This window comes from Talpa occidentalis, unplaced genomic scaffold (genome assembly GCF_014898055.3).
Source record: "Talpa occidentalis isolate TD23 unplaced genomic scaffold, MPIMG_talOcc4v2.1 talOcc4.11, whole genome shotgun sequence".
NCBI classification, from domain to species: Eukaryota; Metazoa; Chordata; class Mammalia; order Eulipotyphla; family Talpidae; genus Talpa; species Talpa occidentalis.
In genome coordinates this window covers 32,498,967-32,511,887 of record NW_023601104.1, presented here as the reverse complement: position 1 = coordinate 32,511,887, position 12,921 = coordinate 32,498,967, and the positions used below count along the sequence as shown (strand labels likewise).

General features: G+C 38.0%; 1 protein-coding gene across 5 annotated transcripts in view; it reads right to left on the bottom strand.

Moving 5' to 3' along the window:
- The window catches only part of MAP2K5 (mitogen-activated protein kinase kinase 5), a 243,722-nt gene that overhangs the window by 227,441 nt on the left and 3,360 nt on the right, over positions 1–12,921 (bottom strand). For all 5 annotated transcript variants that reach the window (XM_037502787.1, XM_037502788.1, XM_037502789.1 and 2 more), the window contains exon 2: positions 9,440–9,488. In XM_037502787.1, the coding sequence (XP_037358684.1) occupies positions 9,440–9,488 (49 nt within the window). The remainder of the gene's footprint in view (positions 1–9,439; positions 9,489–12,921) is intronic.

Here is a 12,921-nt window from a genome sequence, read left to right as displayed (position 1 = left end):
AATGAAATATTATTCAACCACAAAAAAGAAAGCCACTTGTGTGACAACTTTAATAAACTTGAGACATTACTCTAAGTGAAGTAAGATAAATATTATATGATATAACTTACATGTGAAATTTAAAAAGTAAAACTCAGAGAGAAATAGAGAATAATGGTTTCCATGATTAGGAGGTGGGTGAAATGAGGAGATATTTTTCAAAGAGTACAAACTTTCAGTTACAACATGAGCAAGTTTTGGGGTCTAGTGTGTATACTAGTGTACACACATCTGGTGTACAGAATGATGATTATAGTTAATAATACTGTATAATATACTGGGTAGTTGCTAAGAGAATAGGCCTTAAATGTTCTTATCACAAAAAAGAAAATGGTAATTATGTGATTGGCTAAAGATGTTAATGCTATGGGGGAGCTCTTTTTCCAAGATATTATTGTATCAAACAAAGACAATATAAACCTTTAACATCATTACATGTCAATTATATCTCAATAAAGCTGGGGAAAAACAAAAAGATAAGGACAATGAATTGACAGATATGAATAAAGGGCAAAAAAGTGGAAGTACATACAAAGTAATTTAGTATGAAAATAAAATATTTTTCTGAATAAAAAGCTGGTCATAGATATCGAGCAAAAAGACTCTGGCTTTTGCTTACTAAACTGGATCGGCAATAAAAAGTACTCTAATGGGAATTGTAAAAACTTGTTAAAAAGGGCACAAATAGTTTCAAAGGTATAAAATGTTGGTGAAGAATGCTAGAAAGTAGTGGTACTAAGTACAAAGAAGTAGGAAAAAATAATCTGAACTCTTTTTGTCTTATACATGGAGGTTCTTTGCCATCTGACCAAGAAAGCATTACTGGCTATGACCAAGAAGGGGGCGGGGGAGGTGCAGCAATAAATCTGATACACTGGTTCACGATGAGAATTCCAGGCTTCTCTAGTTGCCTGAAGCATAGTAATATGATTTTCCAGCACATTAGGGAAGCAAAAGTAGAACCAGAAAGTCTATGTACTGACTGGATTTTGTTAATGTCACTTAAAATGGAGGAAAAAATCCTAGCAAGATACCAAATAGAGTGCAGCAGATGGTAAACAAATATTATGAAGCAATCTTCACAAAATCTGCAGTGTGTCACAAATATACAAAATGGGAGAGTTTGGGAAAAGAGAATCATAACAGGCCATATGTTGTTAGCGATTTTATTTGAGGCAACATGCAATCCAAAAGAGAAACCAAGAGGAGGAACATAAAGGCCCAATAGAGGAGGAGAGGCAGCCTCAGGTAAGGGGCGGTCAGAATGGCAAGCACAGTGCCTACTGAGTAAACAGCAGACAAACAGCAGATGCCGGGGAGCTCTCAAACAGCACCCAGTGCAGGAGGGGCTCAAAAGGGCTGTTGAGAGAAACAATCTAGCTTCTACAAAGTGCGACAGAAAGTTAAGGCAATATATTACATGTCATTTGTCACATTCCTTCAGTGCCAGGTGAGAGTCAATTAGAACTACTCAAAGGCATTTTTCTGAAGCAAGAGGAAAGAAATGAAAACATAATTGTAGAGGTTAGAAAAACACTGAGAGGAAACTACCAGAAAAGTTGTCAAGTTTAGAGCCCTTCTCAGCTGTGTAATCTGATGATCTGAAGAGAACCAGAGGCCACATTTCTATGGCCAAGTCCTCATATCCAAGAGTTTTAGTTTCATGTCCTGATTCCTGTTTCATTTTTTTCTTTCTTTCTCTTACCAACAGAAAAGGAAGCATTGACTATATTGTAGGCAACGTTCTAAGAACTGGGTATCATAACAGTGGAAAGAGAAAAACCCTTGCCTTCATGAAGGTTACATTCTAGCTGAGAGAAACTGAAGGATGAGGGATGAAGAAGTCAAAGATATTTGAGCACAGTATTCCAGGTAGAGAGAAAAGCTAATGCTAAGGCCCCAAGGCAGAAGAATACCTGGCATTTCCTAGAGACTGAAAGAAAGTCAGAGTAGCTGGAACAGAATGAAAGGAGAAGAAAAACCTGAGTTCAGAGTAATAATGATGGTGCAGAGATGGGAGCAGACCAAAAAAAAAAAAAGCATGATCTTTCAGGGAATTTTAAGGACTTGATTTTTACCCCTGAGTGAGATGGTACCCATTGGAGAGTTTTGTGGCCTCACTTAATTTCTAAAAGGTTCATTGTGCTGTGCCCTCACTTTGGAGAAGAAAATATGTAGAGGCAAAAGCAGAAAAAGAGAGATGGGTTAGGCAACCACTCTCCTAGTCCAGGTGAGAGACAACAGTGACCTAACCCAAGCTGAGGTTCTCAGCAGTCACCGCATGCTGGCTATATTTTAAAGAAAGCATCAAAGGATTTGCTGACAGATGTGATAAAGGTTTATCCTTCTTTCTTTATTCCTTCAGCCATCCATGTATTCCAGATATATATAATCTGGTATCTTCACACTTGCCAGACATGTGTCTGTTATGTTCCAGGTACTATATGAGGGTTTCTAGGGATTCAAAAAATGAGCAGTATTATCTACTGCTCCCAAGGTACAACTTGCCTGGTGCTCTGGTAAATAATTTAAACCTAATTCTCATGCAAAATAACAAGACTATAGCAAACTGTTCCTAAAAGACTAAAAAGGATTTATAACTTTTGCATCAATGATTATTTTGAACCAAACATTTACCAAATTAAGCTCTCTTCAATCATCTCAAATTCTAGGATATACAATTAACTGTTACATACTAAATAAATTTTACACTCAGTATAGTTCTATTGTGAATTACAATTTTTAATTAACCTACCTAGTTTTATTATAAGTGACCATTTATTTTTTACATATAGTCTAGTTTTTTACCATATATTTTATGATTTAGACTTTTCTCCAAAGCAAAAAGGGGTTTCTACCCAACTATTCTTTTTTTTTTTTTTTAAAGATTTATTTATACAAGAACCGGGGTAGAGGCCAGATGTGCAGGAGGGTGAGAGGATTCACCAGAGACAGAGAGGGGAACAGAATAGGCAGAGGGACAGAAAGCACTGCTGAGGGCAGCAGTGGGCATGACAGGAGAGGTCTGCCGCGCCATGTGGGACCCTTGCCTGCCGGCCAGGATCCAACAGACACTGCAGAGGCTGTGGCCAGCCTCACAGCACTGCACTCAACTGCCTGCACCACCAGGGGTGGCCCCCAACTATTCTTAATGAGATTGTCTTTAATACTTGAACATAAGGGTATGTCCTACAGGTGTAACTCAAGTTATCAGCTGTATTTGTTTGCTATACTCTAAAAACTTACAACTTATGAAATTGTAATCTTGCTTTAAATGGTCATATTATGCCAAATATAAAATGAAATATGATGTACTGGTTTAAAATTTCCACCCAAAATATTCTTCTAGAAATTCATAAAACAGAAAATAATTCTATTCAATGAGAAGTGAGTACAAAATAGTCATGATTGGGACAGATATAAACTGTTTATCCTATAAACGTATTTTTTGAACCAAAACTCAGACATATGTGAAGTGACAAGTGTGAAGATACCTATGAGGGCTACAGACCAGAATATGGGAAGCCAGAATATCATGGAAAGGTAAAGCCACATCATGGTATTTATTCATGTAAATTAGCATCTGTCTATATAGACTTAACATGTATCTTTCAAGTCATCAGAAAGATTTTACTGTACAGCAACAGCAGTCCAAAAGTCATTTTACAGCAGTAACTTGTCTAGAGAAGATCTAGGTAGTGGGATGCGTACCAGATATGCAAGAAACTCATTAGTGGGCACAGTTGATTTCTATTACCTCATGTGTTGGTGTACTCATTAATCTGTTAATGAAACTGTGAAAATCAGCAGGGGTCTTTGGGCCTATATGAATGTCAAGCTCCTACAGCATATGTAGGGTCCTCACATGCAAACATACAAGATTTTTATGGTTATATGATACAGCTTTATCTCAGAAGTGTTCTCACATGTGGGAAAAGATACATTATTCAATAACTAGTGTGGAGTCAATTGTCTTCTGCTTGAAAAATAAAGTTGAGTTCCCATCTGACCCTTTGCCAACATAAACTGTAGATGGTACAAGAATTTTTAAAAAATCTTACCTTTGTGGGCCTCCCTGGTGTTGCAGGGGTTAAGTCTCAGCACTATCAAGCTGTCACCAGCCAGGGGGCTAACCCACATGGCACAGCAGACCTCTCTTGTTTGGCCTGCTATTGCCCTCAGCAGTGTATTTCAGTAGATCTGCCTGTTCTGTTCCCTACTGTGTCTCTGATGAATTTTCTCACATACACATACCCCTGCCCCCACAACTCTGGCCTATACCCCCGCTCTTGTTTGCATAAATAAATATATCTTCTAAAAAAAAAATCTTACCTTTGTAATAAAAATGCATGCTATTTTACAAAAAGAAGAAAATCCACACTGATACACATAAGAAAGTGCAATTTATATACAAACCAACTGTGTATATGTTTGCTTAAAACAAAGAAAAAAGAATATGCATCAATGCTTTTTTAATATCCTGGAATGTGGAAGATCTTTATAAGTAAGATATACATCCAGAAATCACAAAGGAAAACATAAATCTGACCATGTAAAAACTTTTAATTTCTCCATAGAAAAGAGGGAAAGAAAAAAGGCCAAAGAAGCTGAAATGAAAGCAATAAACAAATGATCAAGAAAGGACAAGGGCCTCCCTGGTGGCACAAGGGGTTAAGTCTCAGCACTATGAAGCTATCAGCAACCACTGCAGCAATCCCGGGCCAGGGAGCTGACCAACATGGTGCAGCAGACCGCAGACCTCTCCTGACTCACCCACTGCTCCCCTCAGCAGTGTATTTCAGTAGATCTGCCTGCTCTGCTCCCCACTCTGTCTGTGGTGAATCCTCTCATCCCCCACACCTTTGGCCTGCACTCCAATTCTTGTATGCATAAATAAATGAAATAAATCTTTAAAAACAAAAGAAAAAGACAATCTGTGAGAAAAATAGCAAAGGTAATACTTCACAGAAATTAAATATGAATGACCAAAATACAAATGAAAAGATGCTCAAGCTCATTTATAACTGAAGAAATACAAAATAGAACAATAAAACAATAACTCTTTTCACCTAATACCCAGAGTGGGTGAGGACTGACAGAAGTGGGCATTCTCAAATATTATGGGTGGGAGCGTAAGATAACACTTGCACTAACAAGTTAAATAAGTTATTGCCATAAAATTAAGTAAACTATAGTTATGTAACACGGTGGTTCCCAGGAAAGGGGGGGGTTCGGGGTTCCAGGTTCCCTGCCCCACCCAAATGGAGGGTGGAGCTGAGCAGGAAGAGAAGAGGCTTCAGAGGAGATTGAGGAAGGAAGGAAGCAGGATGGAGCCAGAAGGAGAGCTGGAGGAGGCGCTTGGAGCCTAGAGACACGTGAAGAAACTGCGCTTGTCTTTTGGTCATGGACTGGGTGACACAGATGTGGGTGAGACCTGTGGGGAGGTGACAATGGCAGCTTTTATCTTGATGTTGATTTTGCTCTTTTCCTTCCGGGCTTGTCCAGTTGTTTCTGACCCTTTTCTGTGGGTCCCCACTGGAAGGTGCTTTAGACTTGCGGCAGGCTTTGGGGCCTTGCTCTGGGCCGATCCCACATGGATGGACTTTTACCCATGAGGGGACGGGTAACTTTGGGTGCTTCATTTAGAAACTAGACTCTTTGACTTTCCTATATTGTTTCCTAGTTTTATTAAAGTTACTTCCCATTAAAGTATCATATGTTTTGTGTTGATGTGGCGGATGGCAGAACCCATTTAGAATAGGCAGGTTTGCAGGGTTTGGGCAGCCCCTCTCCCTGTCCTGTAACAGTTATCCAAAAGAACGAAGCAAATCTGCGCAGAGTGATGTTGGAAAGAGGTCCAATATTTCTATAATAATTCAGAAGAAACTATTAACAGCAAAATTTCTAGAAGAATATGTAAGAAAGTATAAATTAGGGTAAAGGGAACTTTCATTTTTATGCTGATTGAATTTTTTAAAGGATCATCTGTATCTTATAAAAAAATCCAACACAATACTGAAAAATATTTACGTTTGTGCCCTAGTCGTAAGGAAGAAAGAACAAAAGGTGATAAGAAGAAAGTTTTAGGAGCATCCATTGAAGAGGTGAATTCAGCATAATGGTCCTTCTTCCCCTCATCTACTTCTAACTCTCCAGGGAAACCCCATCCATAGGGTCAGAATCAGAAAGAATATAGCAGCCACAGCAAATCTTCTTACCCCTAGATGTGGGTCCGAGGTGAGTGTGGGAATTTGAATCTAGAGCCTGAATTGTCTATTTTTTGCCTTGACAAGAGCACAAATAATCCCAAAAAACCCAAATTACTTAGTTTTTGGTCACATACATTTTATAATTTCCATCTGAATATGAACACATTTAACATTCCATTTTATTCAGTAAGGGGGCGCCAACAAGGTACAAAGTTAATTAAGAAGAGAGCAAGAATTAAATAAAGCAGGGTCCCTGTCACCAAGTCATTCCAAATCTAGTTAGAGAGGTAAGCACGCATACAGCCAACCACAAGGCAGGCCCAATGGGTTACCGGCTCCAGTAAATGTGCACAGAGCGATTAACCACATCTGGGCGATCAAGGGCTTCATCACTAAAGCAATGTATTTCTCAGAACTGAAGAATCTGTAAGATTATCTAAACTTTCCCCTCTTTTCCACTTACTAAACTCTTTTTCTCCACATTTATGTAAAACAGGTAAATTTCATAGTACCCTTTCTCTTATTGCTTAATTCATATCACTAATATGACACCATCTCTTTTGTGTCAGAAATCAGTTAATTTTTGGTATACTTTTCAGTATTAAATGTATTATAAATATACCTTTAATTGAACTTATATTTATTCAAGAGTTGTTCTATCATACCCATAAACCACTAAAATAACTCAAAAATTTCAGAAATTAGCTTCCAAATTACATCTTTGCAACTATCTCTCATACACAGATTCTACTTATCAGCGCAGATCTTCAGTTCATAAAATAAAGTTCGTAATATTTTGTTTTGTTTTGTTTTGTTTTCACCTAGTAATGGTCCAGACACAAATGGTACAGAGCTAGCTGCTGCGCCTTTGCAGTTGAGGTTGGAAGAGAAAGAGCTCCAAGAACTTAAATGTAAAAGTTTAAGTGTTTTGGTTTTTTGTTAGTGTTATGAATAGTTTTCAGCATTAAGTATATCATTATAAATATTTATTTGATCAACATTTTACTTATTCAAAAGTTGTTTCATCACATCCATAAACCCGTTAGCCCACATAATCAGATAAGCCATACCTAATGGCACACTTCACAAGCCTCTCTCAACATATTTGGTTAGAAAGAGCCAAAGTTTTACAATAAAAAGAAACTGTTTGAATTCATGCTCCACCATTTCCTAGCTGATCACTTTTGGCAAATGTTTCATATCTCTGAGCCTCAGTCTGCTTACAGGTGTAATTTTTCTCGTCACTAGTAACAATCTAGTTATTATCAATGTACAGAACTGGCCACCAATAAAGGATAGCTAAAATAATTAAAGTTACTGTTATGAACCCTAACTCTGGATGCCAGTAGGCACAGGTACACAGAGCACCTTCTGGAGACCCAGAAAGCAAGAAGTAGAAAGTACAACATGAGCTTCTTTTTTTGCCACATTTAAGAACAATTGCAATACAAGCTTTCAAGAATTATGACCACTCTCAGAACAAGTCTCATGACTGAGAATATGCAGATGCTCTGGTGTCTGCTTCAGAAATTCTACTTTGTCACATATTAGTTGTAAGACTTTCAACAAGTTGCTTAGAGAAGTTATCCTTTCCTCAACTAAAATGAAGCTAATAATGGCCCTTGAAAATACTTCATGGGGATCTTATGATGGTTAAACTCAATGAGATAACCCATGGAATGCTCTTAGCACAGCATCTGGCAATAGCAAGTGCTCCAATTCTCTAACAGACTGTCCATGAACTTCCGGCACCCCAAGGAGTTACCACAAAGGGTCTGAATACAGCCTGGTCCATTAACATGCATTTCAAACATATGTACTATTCTTCAGTGGTCATATAGAGTCCAATATAAAATTCAATTATTTTAAAAGTTTAACTTAAGATAGCTTTGATAGCTTTAAAAACATGTAATGATTGTTGAACAATATTTAAACAGTAGAGAAATAAATAAAAAAAAACTGTTCATTCAGCCTCCTCTTCCCCCATTCCAGCCCCAAGTCCATTTTCAGGCAAAATCACTGTAGGGAACACTCTTTTGATTCTTGCCTCTCAACAGATACGTAAAGTTGGGGGGGAGGAGGGATTAAATATTTTACAGAACGGAATCAGACATACATATTGTTTATTCAACATAGACGGTGGATATCTTTCCTAACTCACTCTTTTTAGGCACTGCTTACTGCTTCAGACTATGGGGAAATAATTTATTAATCCGTGATTCTAGGCATTTAGTTTACCTCTAATTTCTTGCTGTTAAAAATAATTCCACAGTAAGTACCTTATCTGTGGGTCATTCAACACATGTGCAGGTATTTCTGTTGGACAGCTTCCTAAAAGTGGAACTGCTGAATCAAAGCTTTGCATATTTTACATTTTGCTAAGTACTGCCAAATTGTCCTACAGCAAGAAAGTAAATAAAAGAGAGAACACTGTACTCTCTGTCATTAATCATCTTCTTAAAAAACAAGATAAAAAGGTATACTACTGTGTGGAGAAAACACACATTTTGTACATTGAAAAGTGGCCTTCATCTTCAAGCGATGGGACCAAACCAGTATTAAATCCCTACTTGAATCACAGAGTCCCTGTGCTAAGGACTAAAGTCATCTAAACATTTCTCAGACCCTGACCTATCCTGCACTGACCTGGTTTATGTCAAAACCTGTTTTCTAGTACACCCTGTCCCCATCCCCAAGCCAACTCATTTGGGGGAAGGGAGAAGAAGGATTCCAGATCCAAAGTGTGGCTGGCATCATCTAGCAGCTGTGACAACCCCCTAGAAAAAAGAATTATTCCAGCCAATGTTCACTTAAAAGCTCTACTCTGTTGCTGTTTTAAAGCAGCAACGGATTAAAATCTCTTAATCAATAATCATTGGCCTACAGGTAGTTTACACCTTTCATTTTGTCCTATAATATTATTACAGTGAGGAGCAAGAGCAGATAAAGGTCATGTTGGTAATTAAAGCTATATTATAGAAATATGTACACCCAAGATATGATTAAATAAGAAAATATTACTCGGTTTAGTATCATCATTAAATTTGCATTAATTTATAAATATTTAAATGTGCCATATGATGATCATAAATAATCTGTTTTTGTCAGTTTCTAAAGTAATGCAACCCATAAACCCTTTGAAAAATTACTGCAGAAAGAAATAGTCAAGTAAGTATACAAGCCAGACTTACATTCAAATGCTGTGGTTGTTGCTTCAGGCAGAACCTGGCCTATCACATCCTAAACAAAGAAAAGAATAAAGAAACACAATTAGCCATCTTCTTTATTGCTAACATGTGGCAAATCCTAGAGGAAATATGAGAACCTGGAAAAGATTTTTGAAATGTTGGTATAAACTATAAAGACATTAGCTCATAATCATACTTAGCCCAGCGATGTAAATCCAGAATTTAAATCTCTTAACTCCTGGGGTGGGGAGAGTGGAGGGGGATGTAATATTTACAATTCTTTTCTACTCCATATTAAAAACAAAATTTTTCATCCTCGACTCAAGAGTATATCTAAATACACTATTGTGTATTTATTTAAAAAAAAAAACAAACCACCGAGGTCTCCCCGGTGGCGCTGCGGTTGAGCGCTGGGTTGCGAAGCTGCCCGCAGCCTCTGCAGCGCCAGTTCGATCCCCGGCTGCTCCCCGGCCACATGAGGAGGGTTCCACATGGCGCGCAGACCTCTCCTGCCGCCTGCTGCTCCCCTCAGCAGTGCACTTCGGTCCTTCTGCCTGCTCTGCTCCCAGCTCTGGCTCTGGTGAATTCTCTCACCCTCTGGCGCTTCTGACTGTCACCCAGTGCTTGTATAAATAAATAAATAAAATATTTTAAAAAAAAACAAAACTACCTTCTATGGGAGATTGTGGAATGTATTATAGTAGAAAGACTGAGGGGAGGTTTGGGAGTCAGACTAGCTTGGATGTGAATCTCAGCTCTGTGATCAGTAGCTGTGTGACTGGGAACAAATTCCTTAACCTCTCTTAAGTCTCAGTTCCAGTACCCCCAATATGAATCTAATAATATTTAGAGAGGTAGAGATAATGTAAAAATTAAACAATGTAATAAACATAAACTAACCTAGCATACTGCATACCTTCAACAAATGTAGTTTCTGGTATGTAGTCTTGCCATGCACTCATGTTGGAAGAGTTCAAAACCCAAGTTTTCCCTAAAATTATATAAATCATTAATGCTACCTTTAACACAAACAAGTCTTATCAATGTATAGATTCAAATAACTGACAAGCATTTAATGATACCGAAATAAAATTAATCTAGCCTACAAAAAATACCTACAGTGTGTATATAATCTGATATCAATGTTTAAGTGACCTACAAAGTTGACAACACTTGAAAATTAGTCTACAGAGACAGCTTAAAGAGGTACAGGGCACCTTTGAGAAACAGTTCCGGGAAAGGTGGCCCTCCACTGTGTCCAGTCCAATCCAAATCCAATCTCGGGGCACTCTGCCACAATGTCGCTCCTAGGCTGTGCCAAAATTGGCACCAGGCAGCAGGCTGACAAAGGCGCCTGCAGTATTTCTCAGCAGGGAGCCCACAGCCCTTCCAAGCAGGGCACTTAGCAGAGTGGCGGCTGCAACTTCCTTCTAAAGGCAGTTCTTTAGAAGCTTTTGCTGCAGTGGCAATTTGCATAATAGCCTTGTCTCTACAGTTTTGTTTTTCTGTTTTTTAGTTTTTTCCTTCAAAAATAAATCTGTGCATAAAAATTTGATCAAAGGGAACTTTCTTAGGCAGGCCTTATTCATTACAGCCAAAGGAAATTATTTTCTCTTTCTGATGCTAATCTTATTAAATGAAATATCAACTTTTTGTGGAAGTACCTGTAGAAGATTTTAGTGTTAAAAAATTTCTTTCTACACAGTTTTAGGTTGAAAGTATTTATTGACAGGCAATGAAAACTGTAGCAGGACTATGGAATAAACTATGCAGGCACCTAGTGTAACATCTGAAACCATGGACTAGAGCTAGGACTGGACCTTGGTTCTGCCACTGAATGACTGAATCCCTCTGTGCCTTAGTTTCCTTCTGTGTAAAATGAGAAGATAATTGTACCTACCATATAGTACTAAATGAGTTCAGATTTGTAAAGTGTTTAAAAGAGTGTCTAGCACAGGTAAATATTATATTATCTGTTAAATGAAAGAAGTCACTGATAACTCAAACAATATAAAGCTTATCTCATAAAGAAACCTTAAATTTCAGCACCTGACAACTGATGCAGAATGGTCATTTGTTCATTTATTTTGACCTTTCACAGCATTTATTGAGGACCTTTTTTAAGCCAGTGTTGGATTTTTTAAAAATGAGAAAGCCCTCCACTCCCCAACCCTCCAAATCTAGGTTCTCAGAGGTTACTTCCAGATTCCCAATCTTGAGAGGTGCACTCTACAGTATTAGCAACCAATTTAGGATCCTTCCTATTTATGCATAACAGACTCCATCAAACAGCAAATTTCTAATAACTAGCTGGAAGCCCTGCTGGGCAGCAATGGCATCCTTTGCCCATCAACATAAACATGGAGTCAACAAACATTATATTCAATGTGGGGAAAACGAGGAAGAAAAAAACAAACTTACTTGAGAGAATTATGAGAATAATGTGAACACAACCAACCACCTTGTTGTGGGACTACCATGATGACAAATAGGTAAAATGTTTGAAAATGAATCAATATCTCCTGGTCATTTCTGAGCAGGGTACATTTAATGATTTTAGGCCTGCTTTCCAGTTATATTTTAAGTGATATATTTCAGAATGACCTGTCTTATTCTCAACATAACGTTTTACCTAACCTAAAGGTTTCAAGAGAAAACTTAAGTTTACATATCTTGATGGTGATCACTTCTCAGACCTTATCCTTCCTTTCCATAAATCAAATATCTGAGAGACCAAAAATATAATTGACCATCTGCAACATGCCAGAAGCATAAAGATGTCAAAGTCATAGATTTAGAGAAGAAAAAGATTTAGGAAAATAATAATCTGGTCACAGAGATAAAGACAAACCTAAAAGACTAATAGATACAGAGCACTTACAGTGTGATGAGCCAAAAAAAAAAAAAAGACATGGCTAATAGTGTTTGTTAACTCAGGAGGCAAGAAAAATCACAAACTCAGTAGAGACAAAAATTTCATAGATGAGGAGAAATCAGAGCTGACTCTTGGGACACAGGATTCAAAGACCAGGAGCAAAAGGAAAATATTCTCTCCTACCACTTACTTATTGAGATCTTCTGCACAATTTTCCCCAAACTGGAGAGGAGAAGCAAGAAAACTGAAAAAAGAGATAACCCAATTGTTTCTGCCCTTGAGAGCCAATTAGGCCTACTTCACATTGCAGGCAATTCCTGACTATTTAGATGAAGGACACAGACACAGAGAGGTCAAGTGAGTTGCCCAGAGTCTCCCAGGTATTTGATGAAGCTGTGCCTGGAGCCCTCAACTACTAAGTCTGATCCAAACCCTCTTAGTTACAGCTGACTCTGACTATGAACTGCTCTGGCTTCTGTGTCAGTCTGCCAATACCTAGCTGTGTGGATTTGGCATTTCCATTCCCTAAGGTCCATGTCTCCTCACTTGAAAACTGAGGGGAGAGGAGAGTTATATTAGAGGAAGAGGATGCTTAAATTTTAAGGGTCCA